This window comes from Condylostylus longicornis, unplaced genomic scaffold, assembly GCF_029603195.1.
Source record: "Condylostylus longicornis isolate FDR11 unplaced genomic scaffold, ASM2960319v2 ptg000107l, whole genome shotgun sequence".
NCBI classification, from domain to species: domain Eukaryota; kingdom Metazoa; phylum Arthropoda; class Insecta; order Diptera; family Dolichopodidae; genus Condylostylus; species Condylostylus longicornis.
The window spans coordinates 2,059,629-2,080,559 of record NW_026578075.1 but is presented as its reverse complement, the minus strand read 5'-3'; the positions used below and the strand labels follow the sequence as shown (position 1 = coordinate 2,080,559).

General features: G+C 24.1%; 1 protein-coding gene across 1 annotated transcript in view; it reads right to left on the bottom strand.

The window, feature by feature from the left end:
* LOC129614432 (tubulin beta chain-like) overlaps positions 1-20,931 on the bottom strand; it is a 95,554-nt gene that overhangs the window by 21,558 nt on the left and 53,065 nt on the right. The window contains exons 2-3 of the mRNA XM_055529027.1: positions 7,375-7,609; positions 5,477-5,706 (exon numbers count right to left, since the gene is read on the bottom strand). Coding sequence (XP_055385002.1) covers positions 5,477-5,706; positions 7,375-7,609 — 465 coding nt within the window. The remainder of the gene's footprint in view (positions 1-5,476; positions 5,707-7,374; positions 7,610-20,931) is intronic.

Genomic DNA, 20,931 nt, shown 5'->3' with positions numbered 1-20,931 from the left:
AAAATATTAAACAATTTTTTTTTTGTATATTTATTAAAAAAAATTTTAATTTTATTATTAAATTAAAAAATAAAATTTCCATAGAATTAAAATCATAATTGTAATATTTTTCTAATTTTTAAAAAAATAAACAAAAAAAATTCAAAGTTCAGCATATAGTCGTAAAATTTCTTGTAGATTCTTAAGTTAAAAAACTTGAAAAATTGCAAACACGAAAAGAAATTCCAAAAAAAAATTTAATTAAATTTTAATTAAAAATTTTGACATTTTTATTTAATATTTTCCCATTTTTCTTGGTTTTTTTTTTTGTCATACAAAACTTGCATTCACATACATTCATATATCATTTTATTTTATTATGAAATTAAATATTTTTTTTTTAAATTACAAAATAAATTCTTTAATTTGTGTGAAATAAAAATAAAAACAAAAAATAAAAAAAAAAATTTGATATTGGTATTGTTTTTTTTATTTTGTATTAAGATTAAAAGGACATTTTAAGGACAAATTTTATAATGTCAGTAAAAAATTATTAAATTGAAAACAGTTTATCAAAAAAAAAAAAAAAAAAATCACAAAAACAAGAAAAAAAAATTAAAAATTTTTGCTTTTAACTGAATAAAATTTTCCGATTTATAGTTAAGAATTAATTAAAAAAAAAAATTTTTTTTAATTTTAAATGTTTTTTATCTCTGTATTAATCATTTTAAACATTTTTTTTTTTAAATAGATCAATTTATGCATGTATGCATGCGTGTATAATATGTAAATATAATTTTAAAATACCTATATGTATGTGTACATATGTGTGTGTTTACATGCATGGGTTTTTAAGTGAAAGCTAAAATATATTTGAAATTTTGAATATTCATAAATCTTCTGAATAAATTAAATTTAAAATAATAAAAAAAAAAAAAAACAGAAAACACAAGGAAAACAAAAATTATATGTAGTGTTTTTTTTTTTTTCGTTTTTGGTGTGTGAATAAAACATAATAAAATATTTATGGTCTTAAAACATAAATAATTTTCTTTTGACATATTTCATTTTATATTTAAAATATGAAAATGCATTTTATTCAGAAAATGAAATATAATATTATATAATGCATATATAAACGTGTGTGCATGTATTGTGTATTGTGTTCGTGAATATGCATAAATTAATATGCGTATAAATTTGCATATGCATATGTTTTTAAACTCAAATATATTGTGTATATGTGTAGTGTATATAAGGGCATATTATTATTATGAATGTGTAAGGACACATATGAATTTATTAAAAATCCCTAAGGGAATTTTTGATTCCTATAAGTTCATATGTATATATATGTACACTAAGTTCCTCATTTTGAATAATAAACTTTTATATATTTGACTTATATACTATTATTGTATATATTTTTAGTTTATTTAAAAAATTTTGGAAAAAAATTTATTTATAATAAACTTGTATATATACAGATATGTAAAAATTATTATTGAATATAAAAATAGTAGATATATAGAAATTCGGATATAGAAAATAAAATTAATTTTAAAATCGTGTGTTGGAGGTACATAAACGCAAATTATATTGGCCATTATATAATAAAATTAGTACAACTTAAAATATACATATATGATATGAATTTATATATGTATGTATATATAAATAAGATTTTAATAGAGTTAACTTAATATTTAAAATAGAATATAAAATTTAATATGAAAAATATCAATTAAAAATATTTTACTCATATATATACATATGTATGTATGTGCAAATAACATATATATATTTAAGGAAAAGAAACAAATAATTTATATACATATATTTAGTATAATTAAATCGTATGTCCCAAATACATAAATGCGTATATAATTGGATTTTTAGTTGTTCAATAATAAAATTTTTTTTATAGTATGACTTTTATTAAAATTGGATATTGTATATAAGTACATATATATATGTATGTGTACATTCCTTGTATATCTAAATTAATTTTGAATATATTTTGATTGACATAATAATGGTTCTTTAAATGTTAAGAAAATTCTCTGTATTTTATAATTAAAATGAATTAAGTGAAAATAAAATTATTATATATAACGTTATAAGTGAATTTTAGTTGAATAAAAAATAGGGAAATCTAAACAATTTTTTATTTTTTATAATTTAATAATAACATCATTCAACTGCTATACATATAAATAGTCTTTTTAGGCAGTAAAACATAAGTCAATTGGCTCATTAACCATAAATTATAGTAATGAGGTAATTTAGAATAGAATGGCAATGAAGTGGAAACGGATTTTATTCTACAGTATATTTGATGGCTCGTTTTCATATAGTTGTTCTGTATAAGGCAATAAAAAACTTGTATATGCTCCATCAGAGAACTTCCATTAATGAAATTTATAAAAAATATCACTTAATTTAATAAAAATATTATACCCAATTTTAGTAACCAAAAAATTTCCAAATTATTTAAATTGAAGTAAGGTCTAAATATTTCAAAATTTTTTTAAATAATATTTGCATATGATTTGCATATGCAAAGTCAGGGGCTTAAATGCCTTAGTTTGTAAATGAACCGGTCTTTTCAGTATATATGAGTAAAGCATAATCTTATTTTTTTGTTATAACCAGTTTTTTCATATAGCTCGCATAACTGCATACACCATTTTACATATTTCATTGAGATAGTTAGGCTCAATTTTTGTCTACTCATGAGTAATTTAAACATGTAAATGGAACGCAAATATTAAATAAAAAAATTTTTTATTTTACGGAGTAAAAATAATTTAATATTGAATGATAAAAAGGACGAACCGGGTTGGAATTCCGATAAAAATGTTATTTAGAATTTTGCTGAAATATGGTCGAAATTTTTAAATTATAATAATTTCATGAATAAAATAATCAGATAATTTTCTCTCTAAAACTGTGACACACCAAACTAATGACACACCAATTAGATTTTTCAGATAAACAATGATTGCCCTATTCTTTCCAATTCACTACGCGAAAATTTCAAAAAAAAAAAATGTAGAAAAAAAAATCTCTTCAAATTCAATAATTTTTTTATTGGGCAAATATAAGAAAACTGGTATTAAGACAAAAATTATCTTAAATCTAATAATTTAAATTGAATTTTCTTGCTAGTGTATAGTGGCAACATGGTTTTCTTTAATAAGAAGAAATCAATAAGAAAGCTCAGAATAATTCCAAAAAAAAAAAATTTAAATTTATTTCTTAAATTTTTTTAATTTTCAATTTAAGTTCATTGAAATTATTATTGCACTCGTAATTTTATACTTGAGAAGTGTTTTTAATACGATCTTAATTTTTTTTAATAGGATGCACCTATATATGTCTACACCATATATAAGAAGACATTCAAGTGAATGTGATAATAATTGTATTTTAAAATTTATGTCATATATTTATCTCTCTATTTATATTATTTTTTTCATAACTATATCATAAAGTTTTTGTATAATTTTAATAGTAGATAAGCTTAACAAATTGTATAACACTTTTTTGAAAGGAACTTAGAATGCATTTAATATATAGATGAAAGAGTAAAATTTACAAATATGTAAGGACATTTATTTTAAATCACTTATAAATATAATGTATAAGTATGTATACACATATACATATATATATGTATATGTAAATAATAATAAAGCACATGATATATGTTTATGCTGCATTATAATTCATATAATTTCATACATGTAAAAAATATAGATTTTATACATACATATAAAATAAAAATGATTTAAAAATTATAGAAATTCAGAAAATTTTAAAATAAATTTTCTAAGTATAGTAGCTTTCAAGTACATTTATTATTTTATGAAATATTATTTTTAAAAAATATAAATTTTGTATTATATAAATGAAAAATAAATTTTTATAGGGTGTTTTCCATGAAAATTCTAACGACTACTCGAATTCGTTAGGAATTTTCAAATTTAAAACAGATTCATTAGTGGTTGTCACAATTTAATCAGATCGTTTTTAGTTCAACATCGTTTCGAAATTGCAACTTATAAAGCGCTTTTAAAAATTTACTATTACCTCTCTAAAGGTGTCAAAAATAAGGAAATTATATCTAATGCAGTTGTTATTAAACAGTTGTTATTTGCAGTCGGCTGCAACTGCATAATTATAATAGATAAACGGAACCAACATTTATTTACAGGGTTTTAATATACCGCTGTGTCATACAACACAATAGCTTTTTTAGTTCAGCAATCACTTTATTAAGTGAAAAGTTTGGCGTACCACTGTTAACCATATCTAAAGAGCCCTGATTTAACTTTATTGTATTATTTTTTGCAGGATATTTTATAAAATTGTTAGTCTAGCTATGTCTTCGATTAATGAGATAATTAAAAACTCCTACTTAATGCTGCATTTATGCAGATAGGGCTGCAAATATTATTAAAAGGGATCGAAAAATGGGTTTTTGAATTGTTTCAGTAAACGCATCGGAACTGGACGTCTAAATGATATTTAATTCTACACCTTTTTTGTTTCCTTACTTCACTTGGGAGCATTAGGGTTTTAGAGTCAAGCATTAATTTTTACAAGTCATTGGAGTTTACAAGACGTTGACCAGTCTGCCGTAGATTTATGAAGGATACAGAGAACTCTTCACTAACTTGTATTGAACATGATCCGAACTATAATATTCAAGTCATTCCGTACGTTTTCTTTCAATAACAAACTCGGATTTAGGTTCATTATATTTAATTAGGAAACACCCTATATCAATTTAAATTTCATAATTTTTGCTCTTTTTTGTAAATTATAGTATTCTCCAAATATTATAAAGTATATTATATTTAGTACATGGTAAAAGTTGAATATTAACTATTGGCTATTATTGTTAATAAATTAAAAAAAAATAATAAAACTAGGAAAAATTGACTTGTATTCTTATAAGGGCTATTATTTATTATTTGACATTTAAATTGTGATATAAAAGAATGATTTAGGGTTATTGCAGTACTTGTATAATAAGAAAATTTTTATTTTTTTTTTTTTTTTGTTTCAAAGGATCAGAATGGAAACAGTTCGATTAACTTAATTTAAAAATTTTGTAAAAAAAAAAATAAATATTTTTTTTTTTTAAATGTTGAATTGGGTTGTTAAAAATTTCTGAAAATGACTATAATTTTTTAAAATATTTTTATTGCTATGACATACATATAAGGTTGTTCATTTAGAATTTATTTTAGAATTATTATTGTTGTTCATTTTGAAAAAAATTTAAAATTTAATGTGTATGGCGTACAAAGTGTGACCAACTGAGTTTTAAGGGTTTGAGAGTGACTGTATAGCAAAAGCTTGGTTTGCCTGCTTTATAATCTTCATCAAGTCTAATTCTAAGCATAAGTAGAACATTTTTTTAACTCTTAGTTAAATTAAAACTATAAAATTCAATTTTTTTACAATTTTAAACTTCAATTTTTACCTTTGGTGATGGGAATACAGAAAATGTATTCATAATTCTATCTGGATATTCTTCACGAATTTTTGATATTAATAATGTACCCATACCAGAACCGGTACCACCACCTAAAGAATGTGCCAATTGAAAACCTTGAAGACAATCACATCCTTCTGCTTCATGACGTATTGTTTCTAATACGTTCTCCATTAATTCAGCTCCTTCAGTATAATGTCCTTTTGCCCAGTTATTACCTAAAAATTAAAATAATGAAAAATAATGAAATGAAAAATACAACATTCACTTACAACATGGGTTTTTTATTCAAATATGTGTCTGGCACTATGAAACTTTTTTTTTTTTTTTGTAAATTATAAAATTTTAAAATTTTCATATTTTTTGACAAAATTTCATTTTTTAAATATTTAATTGAATAATAACGTAATTATTATTTTTAAAATGAAACAAGAAAAAAATACAAGGGAATGCATTTTGTTGTTGTTCTCTGAATTGTACACCCCTTGTTGCAATATTTAAGGACAATGGGAGTTCATTTTGTTTCATTATTTTCATAGTAGTTTGTCAAATAATACAAAAATAATGTAAGTAATGTTTTTATGTAAGTAGAACATAAAAAAAAACTTATTTGAGATTTACTTTTTGCTGCCCAATAGGTTATTTGGAAATTCAAAATTGCCTTCATTTAAATTATTTTAATTTGAACGAGATTTTCCTAAAAATTTCTTCAATTAAGCTTCAATTTCTTATAAAAACCAATTTGTAATTTGAATCTTTAAAAAGAATACAACTCGGTTGGGGTTTAATCGCGCAATATAGTTTTCTATAAACATAATTATGAAGATTTACTAATTATGTATGTGCGCTCATATAATTTAAACACATTTTTCCCTATTTCTGTATTAAAAGCAAATAACGTGGCGTGATATTGTGATATACGAAAATTAGTACATTGCCTAAATATTTGGTTTCTAAAATTTAAAATCTCAGTATGTAAAATTGAATAAAACTAAAAGGTAAGAATGCAAAGCGTATAAATTAATAAATTGTTTTAAAAAGAAAATTGCATATTTCTAGGGGTATTACGTGTTATGGTGCGATAAATCGTTTTGTATTTTGTAAACCTTGCAAATAGTAAAACAAAATAACGTTAAAATTTTGCTAGGCTCTTACGTTTTTTCAAAACATGAAAGAACATTTTCATTAATTTCGTTTAGGATTAATTAAGGAGTCCTCAATTTGGTAGATGTAGAAGCAAAATTTAATGTTAAAAATTTTTTCAAAGAATCTGAATTAGTTTTGTTCTATTTACAAAATTTCAACGAAGAATTATTTACTTTTTCATTTTTATTTAAAAAACAGAATAAATTATTGGTTATTGTTGTTCGAAGAACAACATTAACCAATAATTTACGAAGAATTACCAGCCTTCTTTTAATATCAATTAAGTTTTTGATTTTTTCAGAATTCTATGGTAAATAAAATGTTTGAAAATTCAAAAATTCTAATTGAAAAACATTCTTATTCCACAATGTTACTGAAGTCAAAGAAATTGGATTGCTATAACAGTAGCAATAATAGCAGACGAAAATTAAAAAATTAATCATGAAGTTATAATGAAATTTTCTGCTCATAATTGTAGTGTGATTAAATATTTTATGTGCCCTATTTTGACATTTGAAATTTATGAGAAACGACTTAAATTTCAATTATAATGGAAAAATTGAATTTTACTCCAAGGGAAAATTAAATTCTTCTTGATATTCTTCTAATACTTTAGTTATTAAGCAAATAGCGATCATAGTATGTAATTTAGAATTGTTTAGTGTTTTCTTGTAATTCAATTACTTAAAGTTTAAAAAATTTTTATAGTTTTGTTGAGCTTTCTAATTCAATTTACTTACCAGCTCCAGATTGTCCAAAAACAAAATTATCTGGTCTAAATAATTGACCATAAGGTGACATACGAACTGAATCCATTGTCCCTGGTTCTAAATCAATTAAAACCGCACGTGGTACATATTTTCCACCACTTGCTTCATTATAATATACATCGATACGTTCAAGTTGTAAATCTGTATCACCATGATACATTCCATTTGGATCGATACCATGTTCATCTGATATTAATTCCCAAAACTAAAAATATAATCAAAAAAGCATAAAAGATTATTAAAATATTAGTGAATATAAGAATATAGGGTGTTTCAATATAAATTAATTTTTTAAATCTATCGCTATATAAATTTTTCATTCTGAAATGATTTACGTTTATTGACATTTCACTGGTCAACACAGTATCATCAAAATCCAAAAACGAAAGTGATTTATTAAACAAAATGATCGTAAATGACGCAAAAAAATTTGAATTTGGCGGGACTTGAATTTGAATTTCTGTTCTTAAAATTTGACAATTTTGATATCAAGTATACAACGATAAAATTAACCAAGTAAATTTGAAAAAAGAATAATGTTAATTTGTAATGAATTATTCGGAACGTTAATTAACTAATTAAACTAGATTTGCTTAAATAAAACATCATCCTTTTTGTTAAGTAAGATATTATGTAGGTCAGATTAATGATAGCCGGGCGGGCAATAAAAAAAAATTAATAATATTTAGTTAATTAGTTGCTAATCCCATTTTAATGAGAAATATTGGGGTTGAGGTTTATTTATTAAATGAATACATTTACATACATAGTATATTTAACTACAGTGTAGTAGGAAATATCTTTTTGTCGGAAAGGAAATAACGACAAAATTTAACATAAAAGAAAGTTTTTTAATTTCTCAACGAGATAAAATCATTCTCAGAAAATTATTTGAGGTCAGTCCAATAAAAGAACCAAGGACCATTTTAGCTGCTATCAACATTAATCTTAAACTATACTTTAATTTTTATTATTCAAATTAATGACCATTATGTACACATATATTCCGAAAATTTTGAATCAAAATCCATTTCTGGATTAATTGAAACACATTTACCAACTTTTGACAAAATTCAAATTTAACTATGAACATTTTTTACTTAAAATCGAAATTGATTGTAGCCACAGAACTGGACTAAATAATAATTCTGTATTGAAAGCATATGTAAGCAGGTTAATACAATTCGATTAATACAATTTCTAATTTAGTATATTAATTTAATTAATATTTAGTTGATTCAATTTTCCATTACTTGTACTATTGCTATAAATTGTCGAATAAATTAATGACACACATTCCTTCAAAATATTGTAAAAGTTTTTAAATTAATAAATTTCTTTAAATACAAAATGAATTCCAGTTAAATTTTATTGAACAAAATTAAATTATAAGAGTCGGGTTTAATATGCTAATAGGGTTCGTGACAATTTTTAGAATTGGTACGTACACAGCATTCAAAACTTTATCAAGCATTAACACGCATTAAAGCACTACGGATTTATTAATTGACGGAATAATTCTTATTTTTTCAAAATAACTCATTATTCTTATAAGGAGCGTCGAACTATAAATAAAATGTAGCAAGTAAATTTTATGTTTAATCAACAGACGATAGCTCTCCAGTTTTCTTCGTGATTTATAAGTGACTAAATAATCTAAATAAACTAATTAAAACTTTTATTAATTATAATTAGTTTTAACTTTTTTGATATCAAAATTTTATATTTATGATTTAATATGTGCCCCACAACGATATACTAGGGCGCAGAAACGATATACTAGGGCGCAGCTTGTTCTAAAAGTAAATCCGACACTGTGTATAACGTTTATAAATCATAATAATTATCACTGAAGTTTATGCACTGTCAAATATCAATATTTGAATGTTTTTTGCTATATAATTAAAAATTTCAAATAGCATTTTAAATTAATTTAATAATATTAAATAATTAAAAAAAAAAAAAACTTTTTTTATTGACTTAATATTTTTGCCTTTTTGAATTTTTCGAAATTATCATTATAACTTCTTTAATTAATAAAAGTAATTTTGTATAAGGGTTTTAATTTGAATTTGTATAACATTGTATATAATTACCAATGATAGAATGTACATAATTGATATATTACGCGTACGTTCACATATACGAATGTATGTACATATACATACATTTAATACATACCGTTATTAATAATAAAATAAAATTTTCTCGATGAAAAAATTTACTTACCGTAAAAATATATTTTTTTTTTCATAATATTCGAAAGAATTTTTTATTATTTTGATATACAAATATACTTATACGTAAGTATACAAAATAGGTTACTGAGAGTGTATGTGGTATATATTTATGACTGTATCATATATGAGAGATAAAAATCACTTAAATTAAAATGAAATTTATTTCATTTATCTTGAAATTTCCTTATGATTTCTTTCTTATTTTTTTTGTTTTGTTAACAGGACACCTTTGCATATACGCGTTTGAATTTTTTTTTCTTCAAGAGATCTGAATATTATTATGCATGCATACGGTATAAAGAGATACAGTGAGACCTTCTTAAAAGAAACTAGTCAAAGGAAATGTTCCTTATAATTTGAAGATACTGATATTTTCTATGCTGTTAGCAAAGTCATGAACCATTTAAGACTTCCCTTTTAAGTAGGAAAAACATCTGCCCGTAAGAAATAAAAGTGATACCAAGTTTATGTTTCTTATTTAAGGCGATTCAACTGTATGTTTTTGCATATGTAACTTCTTCGTTTGTTTTTCTAGAAAAGAAAAAAATTTCATATGGTATGTCATAATATAACACTTTCAAAGTTAATGTGTATAAAAGTCAAAACAAAATTATGATTACATCTGGATTCGCTTTTATGTACAACTTCATTTCCCTTTTTATTATTATATTTTATTTTTTTTTTATTTTCTACATTTATAAAATAAGCAAAAAATCCAAAGAAATGAAGAAAATGGTATTTTTTTTCCGGAAAAACCATAAAAGTACTTACACATCCATTGTACATATAAATGTACATGCATACAGATGTGTGTATGACGAAATGAATATTATGAATGTCTCAACTTGATAAGAAAATTTTCTTTAGAAGATCATTTCCTTTTTCATTTTTTATTTTTCTTTCATAATATTTTCTTCATGCGGTTTATATTAAAAAAAAAAAAGTGAAAAAAAAAATGAATGACAAATTTAAAATTTAAATTGAAAAATAATTTGTATGTCTGTCTGAAGGTGCTTCTTCTTAGACAAAGTTGAATTTTATTCAACTGACATTCTTCTTTTTTTATTAAAGTTGAAATATTTATGCAATTTAATCTAGTATGACGCACTTTAAATGTCAAATTTAATAAAAAAAATAAAAATTTTAATGTTGCCGTGTTTGAACAATTTAGGCGATTTTTCGAATTTTGCATTTTAAGTAAGACAAATTACTAAGTGGCAAGAGAAGATGTTCGTTTATTACAAAGCAGCAAGTGAAGATAATAATTTGGAAATTCGTCATCTTGAACTCACATGAATGTAGCTATATTTTGTGAGGCTTCAGTTTAAATTCAGAAAGTGTGTTTAAATATAAAAATTAAGAAGTGGAAAAATTTGAAGTGAACACTTATAAATTTCATGAAATTTTCCTAAAATCTCTGCATATTGAATTTTCGTATTATAACAGTAATTGACTCGAACCCAAACTAAAAGAGTTACAGTATTGAACTCACAGTTTAAAACTACAACATTTCTCTATCTGTACTACAAAAAATATAAGATTCAAGGAATTTTTATTTTATTAATAAAATTATTAATTTTTAATTGATTTTTTTTTATTACAATATTTGACAATATTTTAACTACATAATTTTAGGCGTTAATTTATAGAAACAATTTAAATAAATTTTAAACTTTAAAAAATAATATTAGTCCAAGACTCTAACAAAACGAAAAGAGTATAATGTTATATTTTTATGGAAAGAGAAAAAAGAGAACAAAATTGTCGTCTATTGAGATTTTTTTTTTGTTTCAAAAGAGTAAATGTCATAAAATTGTTTATTTTCTACACTTAATCGATAAAATTATGAATTTCAAATTACTTCCACTAAATAAAAATTCGGCTTTGTTTTTCTTAACTGTTTTTAATTTTTTACCGACCGTATTATGTAAACAATAGGTAGGTTATTTTCGTTATAAGTAGCAAATGCAGTAGTTTTGAAAATTGTTATTACTACAAAAACTGTCAAAAGAGAATTTCTCAAAATGCAGCTAAATTAAACAAGAGTAAAAACTTTATTTGCTGCAAGTATAGCGACATTAAAACAATTTGCAGTACACATGCTGAGATTTGTTTTCTTTTCAAAGCCATTTGAATTCTATGTAAGAAAATACCAACACAAACTGCATTTTTCGGAAATCAAAAAACATTTCTGCAGCATTGTTAAAGTTATTGTCTTTAAGTTATTTAAAAATTGACAAGGCAATAAACCAGACTTCTTCCATTAGAATGTAAAAACTAACACACAAGCGTGTGTCAGAGTACAAGCAAACTCTACATATCATCTACAAGAATAAGCTACTTACTACATAAACATACTCGTATGTACATTATATAATATACATACGCAATAGAATTCACATTAGAATATTGAAAAATTTGAAGTAATGTTCATTTTTATAAAATATCGTATATTTTTCATTTCTTTTAAAAAAAAATTTTTTTTCCTTTTCATATCATTATTAATGTAGAACATTTTCAAATATTATTATTGTTATTTTTATTATTTTCATTATTATTTGTATGCGTTATACAAATAAAACTTACAATTACATTTATTTCGTCGCGTAAAGGATATTATTATTATTATTTATGATCTCTTCAGAGGAATCAAAAATAAAAGTAGAGAGTAGAAGTAAATTTAACGCAGGATGAAAGAAACGTTATCCTTTTTATTCTTTTATTTTTTTTTGTTTTTAAAGAAAAGCAACAAGAAAATGAAAAATCTTTAACATATTATGCAAGTAAAGGTATCAAATACACATATATATGCATATATTTAAGACTCTATATTTACTTCTTTTAGAATAAAGCAAGTTCCGGAACCACATATGGATTTAAAGATAAAATGATGAAAGAAAAATCAAAAAGAAAAAAAAAATGGGTATAAAAACCTTAAAGGATTGATACGTAAAACGCGCACTTAATCTTTATGAATATGTTTAGAATATACATACATACGCATATATACATATTTGTCAATTATATATGTATGTATGTACATATATAGAAAATGATATATCAGAGATTGGTATTGAATAAAATATGGGATCTAAAAAGTGTATATAAGCATATTACTAAAATATTTTTGTGTTCAATTGTGAATTTTTGAATTTCATATGCAATTTTTTATATTCGCATCTCATATACATACATATGTATATAAATGCATACATATACAAATACAATTTTTAATGTAACTAGATGTATTGATGCTTATTTTATTTTTTTTTTGTTTTTTTAACATTTGTACTTATAAAAATTTTATTTTATTATTTAAATTCTTCCGTTTGGTAATAAATTTTTGAATATGTTAGACTAATGGAAACATAACTTTTTTTTTTGTTGTTTTTTTTATTATTATTATTATTTTTAACTTGCATTTTCAAGAGAATTAGATATCAAGTATATATTTTCCATTCCATATGTATAAAAAAGGATAAAAAAGGATGAAATTTATATATGAGTAATAAAAGACCAAATATGGATGGATTGAGATGGATGAATGGATGGATGGATGGATGAAAAGATATGAAAAATATAAATTTTTATACATTTTTATTTTCTTCTTATTTTATGAACTTTTTAAAAATAATATATACAAACTATTATACTATGGTATAATATGAATTTCTATATAATTTTCGCGAATTGAATTGAAATTTTTTTTAGTTTTATTAAAAAAAATAATTTAAAAAAATAAATAAATTTGCTTATATTTTATGAAAAAAAATAGGAACGTATAACAAATTTGTTGATTTAAAGTGTAAGATTAAAAAAAAAACCAACAATTTGTAAATATTTGATGTTTTTTTCCTTCCCGTATTAAAAAAATTAGTGTGTTTTTAAATATCATTAATAGAAATATAATTTTATTCCTAGACCTACCCTCTGCATCTCTGCGAGTTTCGAGAAATTTTAAGAAAATTCTATTCAAAATATTACTTTGTACTAAATGATTGCGGTTCTGTTAAGTATATGCTTAACATATACATATTAAGTATATGTTATGATTTGGATCTGGAAATCGGCAAACTTGGTCAGATTAACAAACTTCGCCAGCTGTGCTAAGACGGTTTTGCCGTATAGGTGTGAAACCTAGGTCGTACGCAAAACAAATGCGAAACTCTGAAAATTACTAGTTAAGAACCAATAGAGTCTACTGTCAAGATACCACGGTAGGCGATGGAGTGGAGTCCACAGGGCAAAAAAAGTTTGGGAAGACCACGACTAACGTGGAGGCGAACAATTGCCATAGAATTAGCAAGAGCTGGAAAAACGTAAGCAGAAATAGAAATATTGGCGCAAAATAGAGTTGGATGGTGAGAACCTTTGTGTGAAATTCCCCAAAGGAGTGAAGTAGAAAAAAAAATTAAAATATACTATATATAAAAGTAAATATACTATATGTAGTTTAGTGCTTCCGTATTTAAGAGATATACTAATTCTGTTCAGTGTTCTTGTTGAGAAATTTCATATGCTGCAAAAGAAAAAGTGCAATTTTCAGAAAAAAAGGTGCAAAATTGTACTCTTTCGATAACTGTATGAAATTAATCCGAGCTAATTAGTGCATTAATAATTTCTTTTGTTTTATAAATTGTGCAAACAATGCATTAAAACGAATCGAATTTCCTACAGCTCAATTCGAGTTTGAGGTCAAAATTACAAAGTTATATAATGCGTTGCGTTTGTTGACACTTTTTTCTGAAAACCTATTTTGCCATCATCAGCTTTGTAATGTAAAAATCAGTTTTATAATATTTGTTATGTAAATCTAATAGTATAAAATTTTTTTAAAATTAAAAAAAAAGTGCAAAAAAAGAGGTGTAGAAATTTTAAAAAGTGCAAATTTTTGTCAAAATATTTTTTAACACATAAATTTAAATGAGAAATCACTTTCAATATCAAGCCTATCTATAGATCTTTAAGTTATTTTCTGGGATTCTTAACAAAATTGATTATATTTTGTTACAGTGCATAAAAGGGGTAAATATATGATAAAAACTTCAAGTGATATGATATTGGCATGGAAACTTGAAACTGTGTGATATCGCGCTTACCACTACCCACCTATCATTTTGTATTATGGTTTGTTTCATTGAAAATTTTTTATTTTACTTAATAGAATTTTTGAAAATTTAAATTTTGAGCACAATTTTGCGTTCTTTTGATTATGACACTTTTTGTGGTTTTAGTCTCAATTGATTTCTATCTACCTATTGTTTAATTCAAAAAATGGCTAGTAATAAAACATTTCAAGAGCTATTCTTCTTCTTCTTTAGTAGCTTTACAGCCCGATGTGGGCCTTAGCTTGATTGAGTATCCGCCTCCACCGTCTGCTCGGTCCTCGGTCTGCCCCTAGATCTGTTGAGTAGGGTTCTTGCGTCATAAATTCTTTTTGGAGCTCTATCAGAGTTCATTCTGAATAAGTGTCCCGCCCAGCGCAGTCTTTGGGATTTTATATATCCAATAATGTCCTCATTACCAATTAATTCCATCAGTTCCTGGTTCGTTCTAATTTCGTATTCGTCATTTTCGTTTCTTTTCGGCCCAAATATTTTTCGCAACATTTTTCGTTCAAAAATTCTTAGTTTCGGAACTATAACTTAGAATTGGTCTCAGGATTGTTTTATATATCTGTAATTTACATTGTCTTGATAGTAATCTTGATCCCAATAGATGAGAAATTGTATAGTATGCTCTATTGGCCGCCAATATTTTATGCCTTATGTCTTTGTGGATATCATTATTTGAATTTATTTGTGCACCCAGATATATAAAATTATTCACACCTTCGAAATTGTAGTCATTAATAGTAATATTTTGCGCCACTCTTCTTGTATTTGATCTCGATACTATCATGTACTTTGTTTTATTTTCACTTATTTTCAATCCAATTCTTCGAGTCTGTTGATCAAGCCTTGTAAATATTTCAATTAAATCACGTTTACTTTTTGACATTATGGCGATATCATCAGCGTAAGCATAAATCTGGTAGGGCCTCGTAAATATATTACCTTCGATATGTAGGTCCTTGAGCGCGTAGTGTAAGGTCAGGTTAAATATGATGGTTGATATTTCGTCTCCTTGTTTAACTCCAGATGTGATGTCAAATATATTTGTACAAGATTTTTGTACCAAAACTTTTGCTTTTGTGTTATGAAGTGTCATCATTATTAAATTCGTCAGTTTTTTAGGTATTCTCAATTCGTCCAAAAAATATTTTCTATTATACCACGTTTTACCGAGTCAAAAGCTTGTTTAAAATCTATAAATAGCATATGCAAGTCCATGTTAAATTCAGCGCACTTTTCCATTGTTTGTTTTATACTAAATATTTGGTCAATGGTTGATTTGTTTGGCCGGAAACCGCATTTCAAGAGCTATTACTAATTTTATATCGCAATATCGTAAATATCAAGAATTAATAACTAATTTCTATATCAAGACGAACGAAAGATTTTTCAAATTCTCAGCTTAAAATGAGGATTAAAGTACTTAGGAAATTTAAATTCTTAATATTTAATTCATAACTATCCGATTAAAATTTTAGCTCATAATTCAATATTTCATCAAAATTTCTCAATTTTTCAAAATATTTTAAAACTTTCTTTGATCTTCAAATTAAATTTATGAGTTTTAATAATAAAAATAAAATTTTTTGTTTTTAAGTTTCGTTAAAACTACAAAATATACTCAATTATTCATTCTCAAATCCACTCAAATGAGAATAAAATTATGAATTTCAAATAACATGAATAAAAAATTTTGAACATTAACATTACTTTAACAGTTTAACATACAATAATAATTGAGAATAAGAAAAAAAAACAAACAAAACAAAAATAATATTGAGAGAAAAAAAATTCGCTTCATCATCAAATACTCATTTTATTTATACGCTAGATATTTGTTTTTCTGATTGATATATGCAACGCGAAAACATTACCAATGGGAACCGCATATTTAGGTCTAAAATATTCCCCTATCAATAATAAAATTTCATCTTCCTTTTCTTCATTTTTGATATTATGTGAAATAAAATTCTAAGACAATGAATAAATTTTTTTTTTTGGAAAAAACGTTGAAAGTTTTTCTGTTGATGCTTGATGATAGCATATGGTTTAGAATAACAAGGTATAAATAAGAAAATTCTCAAAGGATAATATAAAATTCATGTTATATGATAAAAATAAATAAACATTGGGAAATTTACATAACAAGTGGCATCACCGCACATAAGCTTTTCGATATTATGAATAGCGAATAATAAAATGCGTTTTAAACATAACGGTATAACAAAAGAGATCACAAGAGATATAATTTAAACTTTAAATTCACATCTATTTTAGAAGGTAGATGGTATATAGTTGTGTTATGGATACACGCATAAAATAAGGATAAGAAAGCAAAAACAAAACAAAAACAAAAATAGAATATGAACAGGAAGTAAAAACTTAACTAAAAGGTATTAAAGGTATACAAATTGTTGTATATATAATATGTATGTGTGCTCATTCATCCGGAATATTTTTACTATGATTTTTGATGACTTCTCATGAGACTAGAATCAAGCATAAGGAAAACAAAGCAAATCAAATAAGCATCTGCAACATGACTGTGTTTTTCTCTTTTTTTGGTCTTCTTGTTTTTGCTATTGTCAAATACAAATTTTTTTTTTTCCTGTCTTGTTGATTTTGAATTGTAGTTTTGGGCAATTTTGCAATTATAATTTATAAACTAATAAATTTCATATTATTTGGGCTTAATAAATTTAGTTTTGATATTGGAATATGCAATTAAATTCATTAAGGAGTTGATTCAAGATTTATTTATTAATTCAGGTGTTCATTAATATTTTTTATGGTTAATGAAAAAGATCTTTGGGAATAAAAATGATTTTGTAATGATTTTATAATAGATTTGATTTTTTCAATGAAAATTCAAGTCATTCTTAATCTTTTTCGTTCTAAAAATTTGAAATGATGCTCATCATTGAACAAATTTGAGGAACAAGTCAAATTGTGTCACTTGAACTGATACAAAAGTGAAAAGGAAATATCAATCAAAAAGATTTCGGATTTCGGAGAAAGAAATTGAATTTAAATTTGTTTTAATATTTAAAGAACAAATTGAGAGAAAAATATAATTGAAAATATAAAAATTCGTTCTTACTTCGTTTAAAAACTGTAGAAATACAGAAACCAATTTGTAATTTTAAAACTGAAGCAGCATATTTTTACTATTAAGGGTAAAATTATAAATTAAAAAAAAGCATCCGATCACTAATCGAAAAAAATTTCGAAAATCTAAAATTTTGGGTATAGTAATTAAGAAAAATCCTGAAATAGTTTCCAAAAAAAAAACAAAAAAGTTTAAAAATCCCCATTCGGTTTGAGAGTTCTGTAAAATTTTTCGAGCTTTATATATTAAAATTGAAATTCGTTCAATGTGATAATGTGGGGTATTGTCGGAAACGTTTCGGCAAAGAGGTAAAACTTTTATTTCGGGAGATTTTTGCGAATTCGGGAGAATTCAGAAAACAATATGTCAGAAGTACCAAAGACTTTTGCCGACAGTTTGCTAATAATTACAGATCTTTTGTAATTTAAATTTTATATAGTTTAGTAGATTTACGAAGAAATTTATCAAGGGGTCACTCGTGAACCCTCCAGGAATTTTAAATATGAACAAAATTTTAGCATAATCATGTGGTGGGAGATTTTAATGCGAGTTTGTTAAAACACTAGAATAAATAAATAAGAGAAATTACTCTTATATTCTTTAGAGATCGCTGCAACGCACAAGGCATCAATTAGTTTTTATAATACTTTTGTAGTCTAAATTTTGAGATAGTTTGTATTAAAGGCATATATAAATAAAATTACAGAATTGCAATAGACTTCTAAAAAATTAAATTCGGATTGCCCTTAAATCCAATACAACAAACAATTTTTTTCATCTTTTATCCCTATTTTTATTGCACTTATTGTTGTTTTATGCAGAAAAAGAGAAAACAAAAAAAAATATGAAACAACTTTTGTTTTCCTTATTCCTAAAACATGTAAATTTGACAAGCATATGCTTGTGCTAGAACTAAGGTAGTGAAAAATTAGAAATTTTTTTTTGTTACTTTTTTTTTGTTATTATTATTGTGACGTTTTTCTTATATATATATTTCAACATTCGAAAGGATCAAATTTATATGAATTTCAATACAAATTGTTATTTTTTGATAGAAAAGCAAAATTTTTCCAATTCTATTTTGTTTTTTTTAAATTTTCTGTATTTTGTTTTTAATTTTCCGTTTTTCTTCTATTTTTTGGAAGGATATGCTAGTTGTAAGATACACTTAGTAAATTTTTTATATAAGCTCCCAAGGGATCAACTGAATCTACAGTTTTAGTTAACGAAATCTTTTTGTAAATTCGATTTTTTTTTTCTTCGTTTTTGTTATTATTGTTCTTGTTTTCTATTAGAATTTGATTTTATTGCAGTTTTTCGGTTGTTTTTGATTATTTAAGAATCGATAAAATAAGAAAAAAAGCAAAAATAGAAAACGACATCTAGTAACAGAAATGAAAAATTAAATAGTAGTGTTATAAAAATAATAAGATCCGATAAAATTTTAGTAATTGATTGGAGTAATTCATTTGAATGATTAAGATAAGAGTTTAATAAATTTTTTGATTTGTAGAGAGCCATTTAAAATATTCAACAAAACCAAAAATTTAAAATTAATTCAAATGTGAGATATTGAGGTAATATTTAAACTGTTTTGTGAACTATGACGCAAATTGTTGTGGCTTTGTGTTTTTGAGGCTACTAGAATTTTCAAAAGGCAGGAATTTTGACGTTCCAGTATTTAAATAATTTCTATAAGAAATTGTAAATAGCTACTTCAAATATTATAATTTTAACTAAAATTCCGTTCTCACTGGAATGTCCACGCCTATTGAATTTTGACAACTAAATTCAAATTTTGACAACTAAGCAATTTAAGTTAAAACAATTAGATTAAAGAAATCGCAGTTTTCTGTTGAAAGAACCAATGGAAAGTAGACGCATTTCCACGTTATTGAATTCTCAGAATTTAAAAAAAAAATAATTTCTACTCAAGAGCGCTCAAAATTTTTAAGTTAAAATATTTAAAATTTATAACACAGTTTTGGTTTTTTGTGTTTCTAAACTATTTCATAATACTAGCAATAAAAATTTTAAATCCATTTTAAACAACATGCCATAAATCAAAAAACTTATTTAAAAATATTGAAGAGTACATTTTTTTCTACAAAACAAAAAAAAGAATATGCAAAAATATGGAAATTTTTATAGACAGAGAAAGAATGAGAATGAGATGAACACAATGAAATACAAATCTGTTAAATATTCATTAATCCCAATGGCGGAATTTTATGTACAAAAAAAAAAAACAAAATATTGAAGAAAAAAAATTCATAAATATAACAAAAGGAAATCACAAAAATTGCAATTGAGGGGAGAAAAATTATTTTTTTTTTAAATCTCAAATATTCTTAGTATTAGAATTTTAAAGGTTCAAAGCTTTTCATTATTTACCTATATATATTTTAATATTTTACAAAATAGTTTTTTTACTATACTCGTATTGAGAATTTCATTCTTTTCCTGCAATAAAATTGTCTTTAGGTACAGTTTTCAAGTCTAGGAAGGATAATATAATAAAATTCCTAAAAGGAAGGATAATATAATAAAATAAAGAGTTCCCAAATATCTGATTTAAAATTAAAGAAGACTTATTTTGAGGATTAAATTTTTAATGTTTGGAAATTCTATTATTTTATTAGAATGACATTAAATCAAATATATATTCAATCATTTTTAATTTGACGATTGAGTAAAAGAATTAATACAGGTGGCATGTAAATGACAGCATTAATTATGACATTAAAAATATTTGGTAATGCAAATGAACTCGATGAACTGTCACGTATCTTTTTATAAAAATTATCAGGAAGTTGCACTAAAGGTATAAATTGCCTAGCAAATATCGTTCAGAAAACTATTTTTTGTTTTTCAGCTGAACAATGGAAAATTATGACTTTTTATTAATAAACCCTAAAAACTGTGCAGTTTGAAAACGAATACAATATTGTATTTGAGTATAAAAAAAAAATTTAATACAAACAGTACAATGCTTTTAAAAGAAACTTTTTAAAAAAGAAAAAATATACTTAATATATCGAACGTTTTAGGCTTTCTCAGTGCT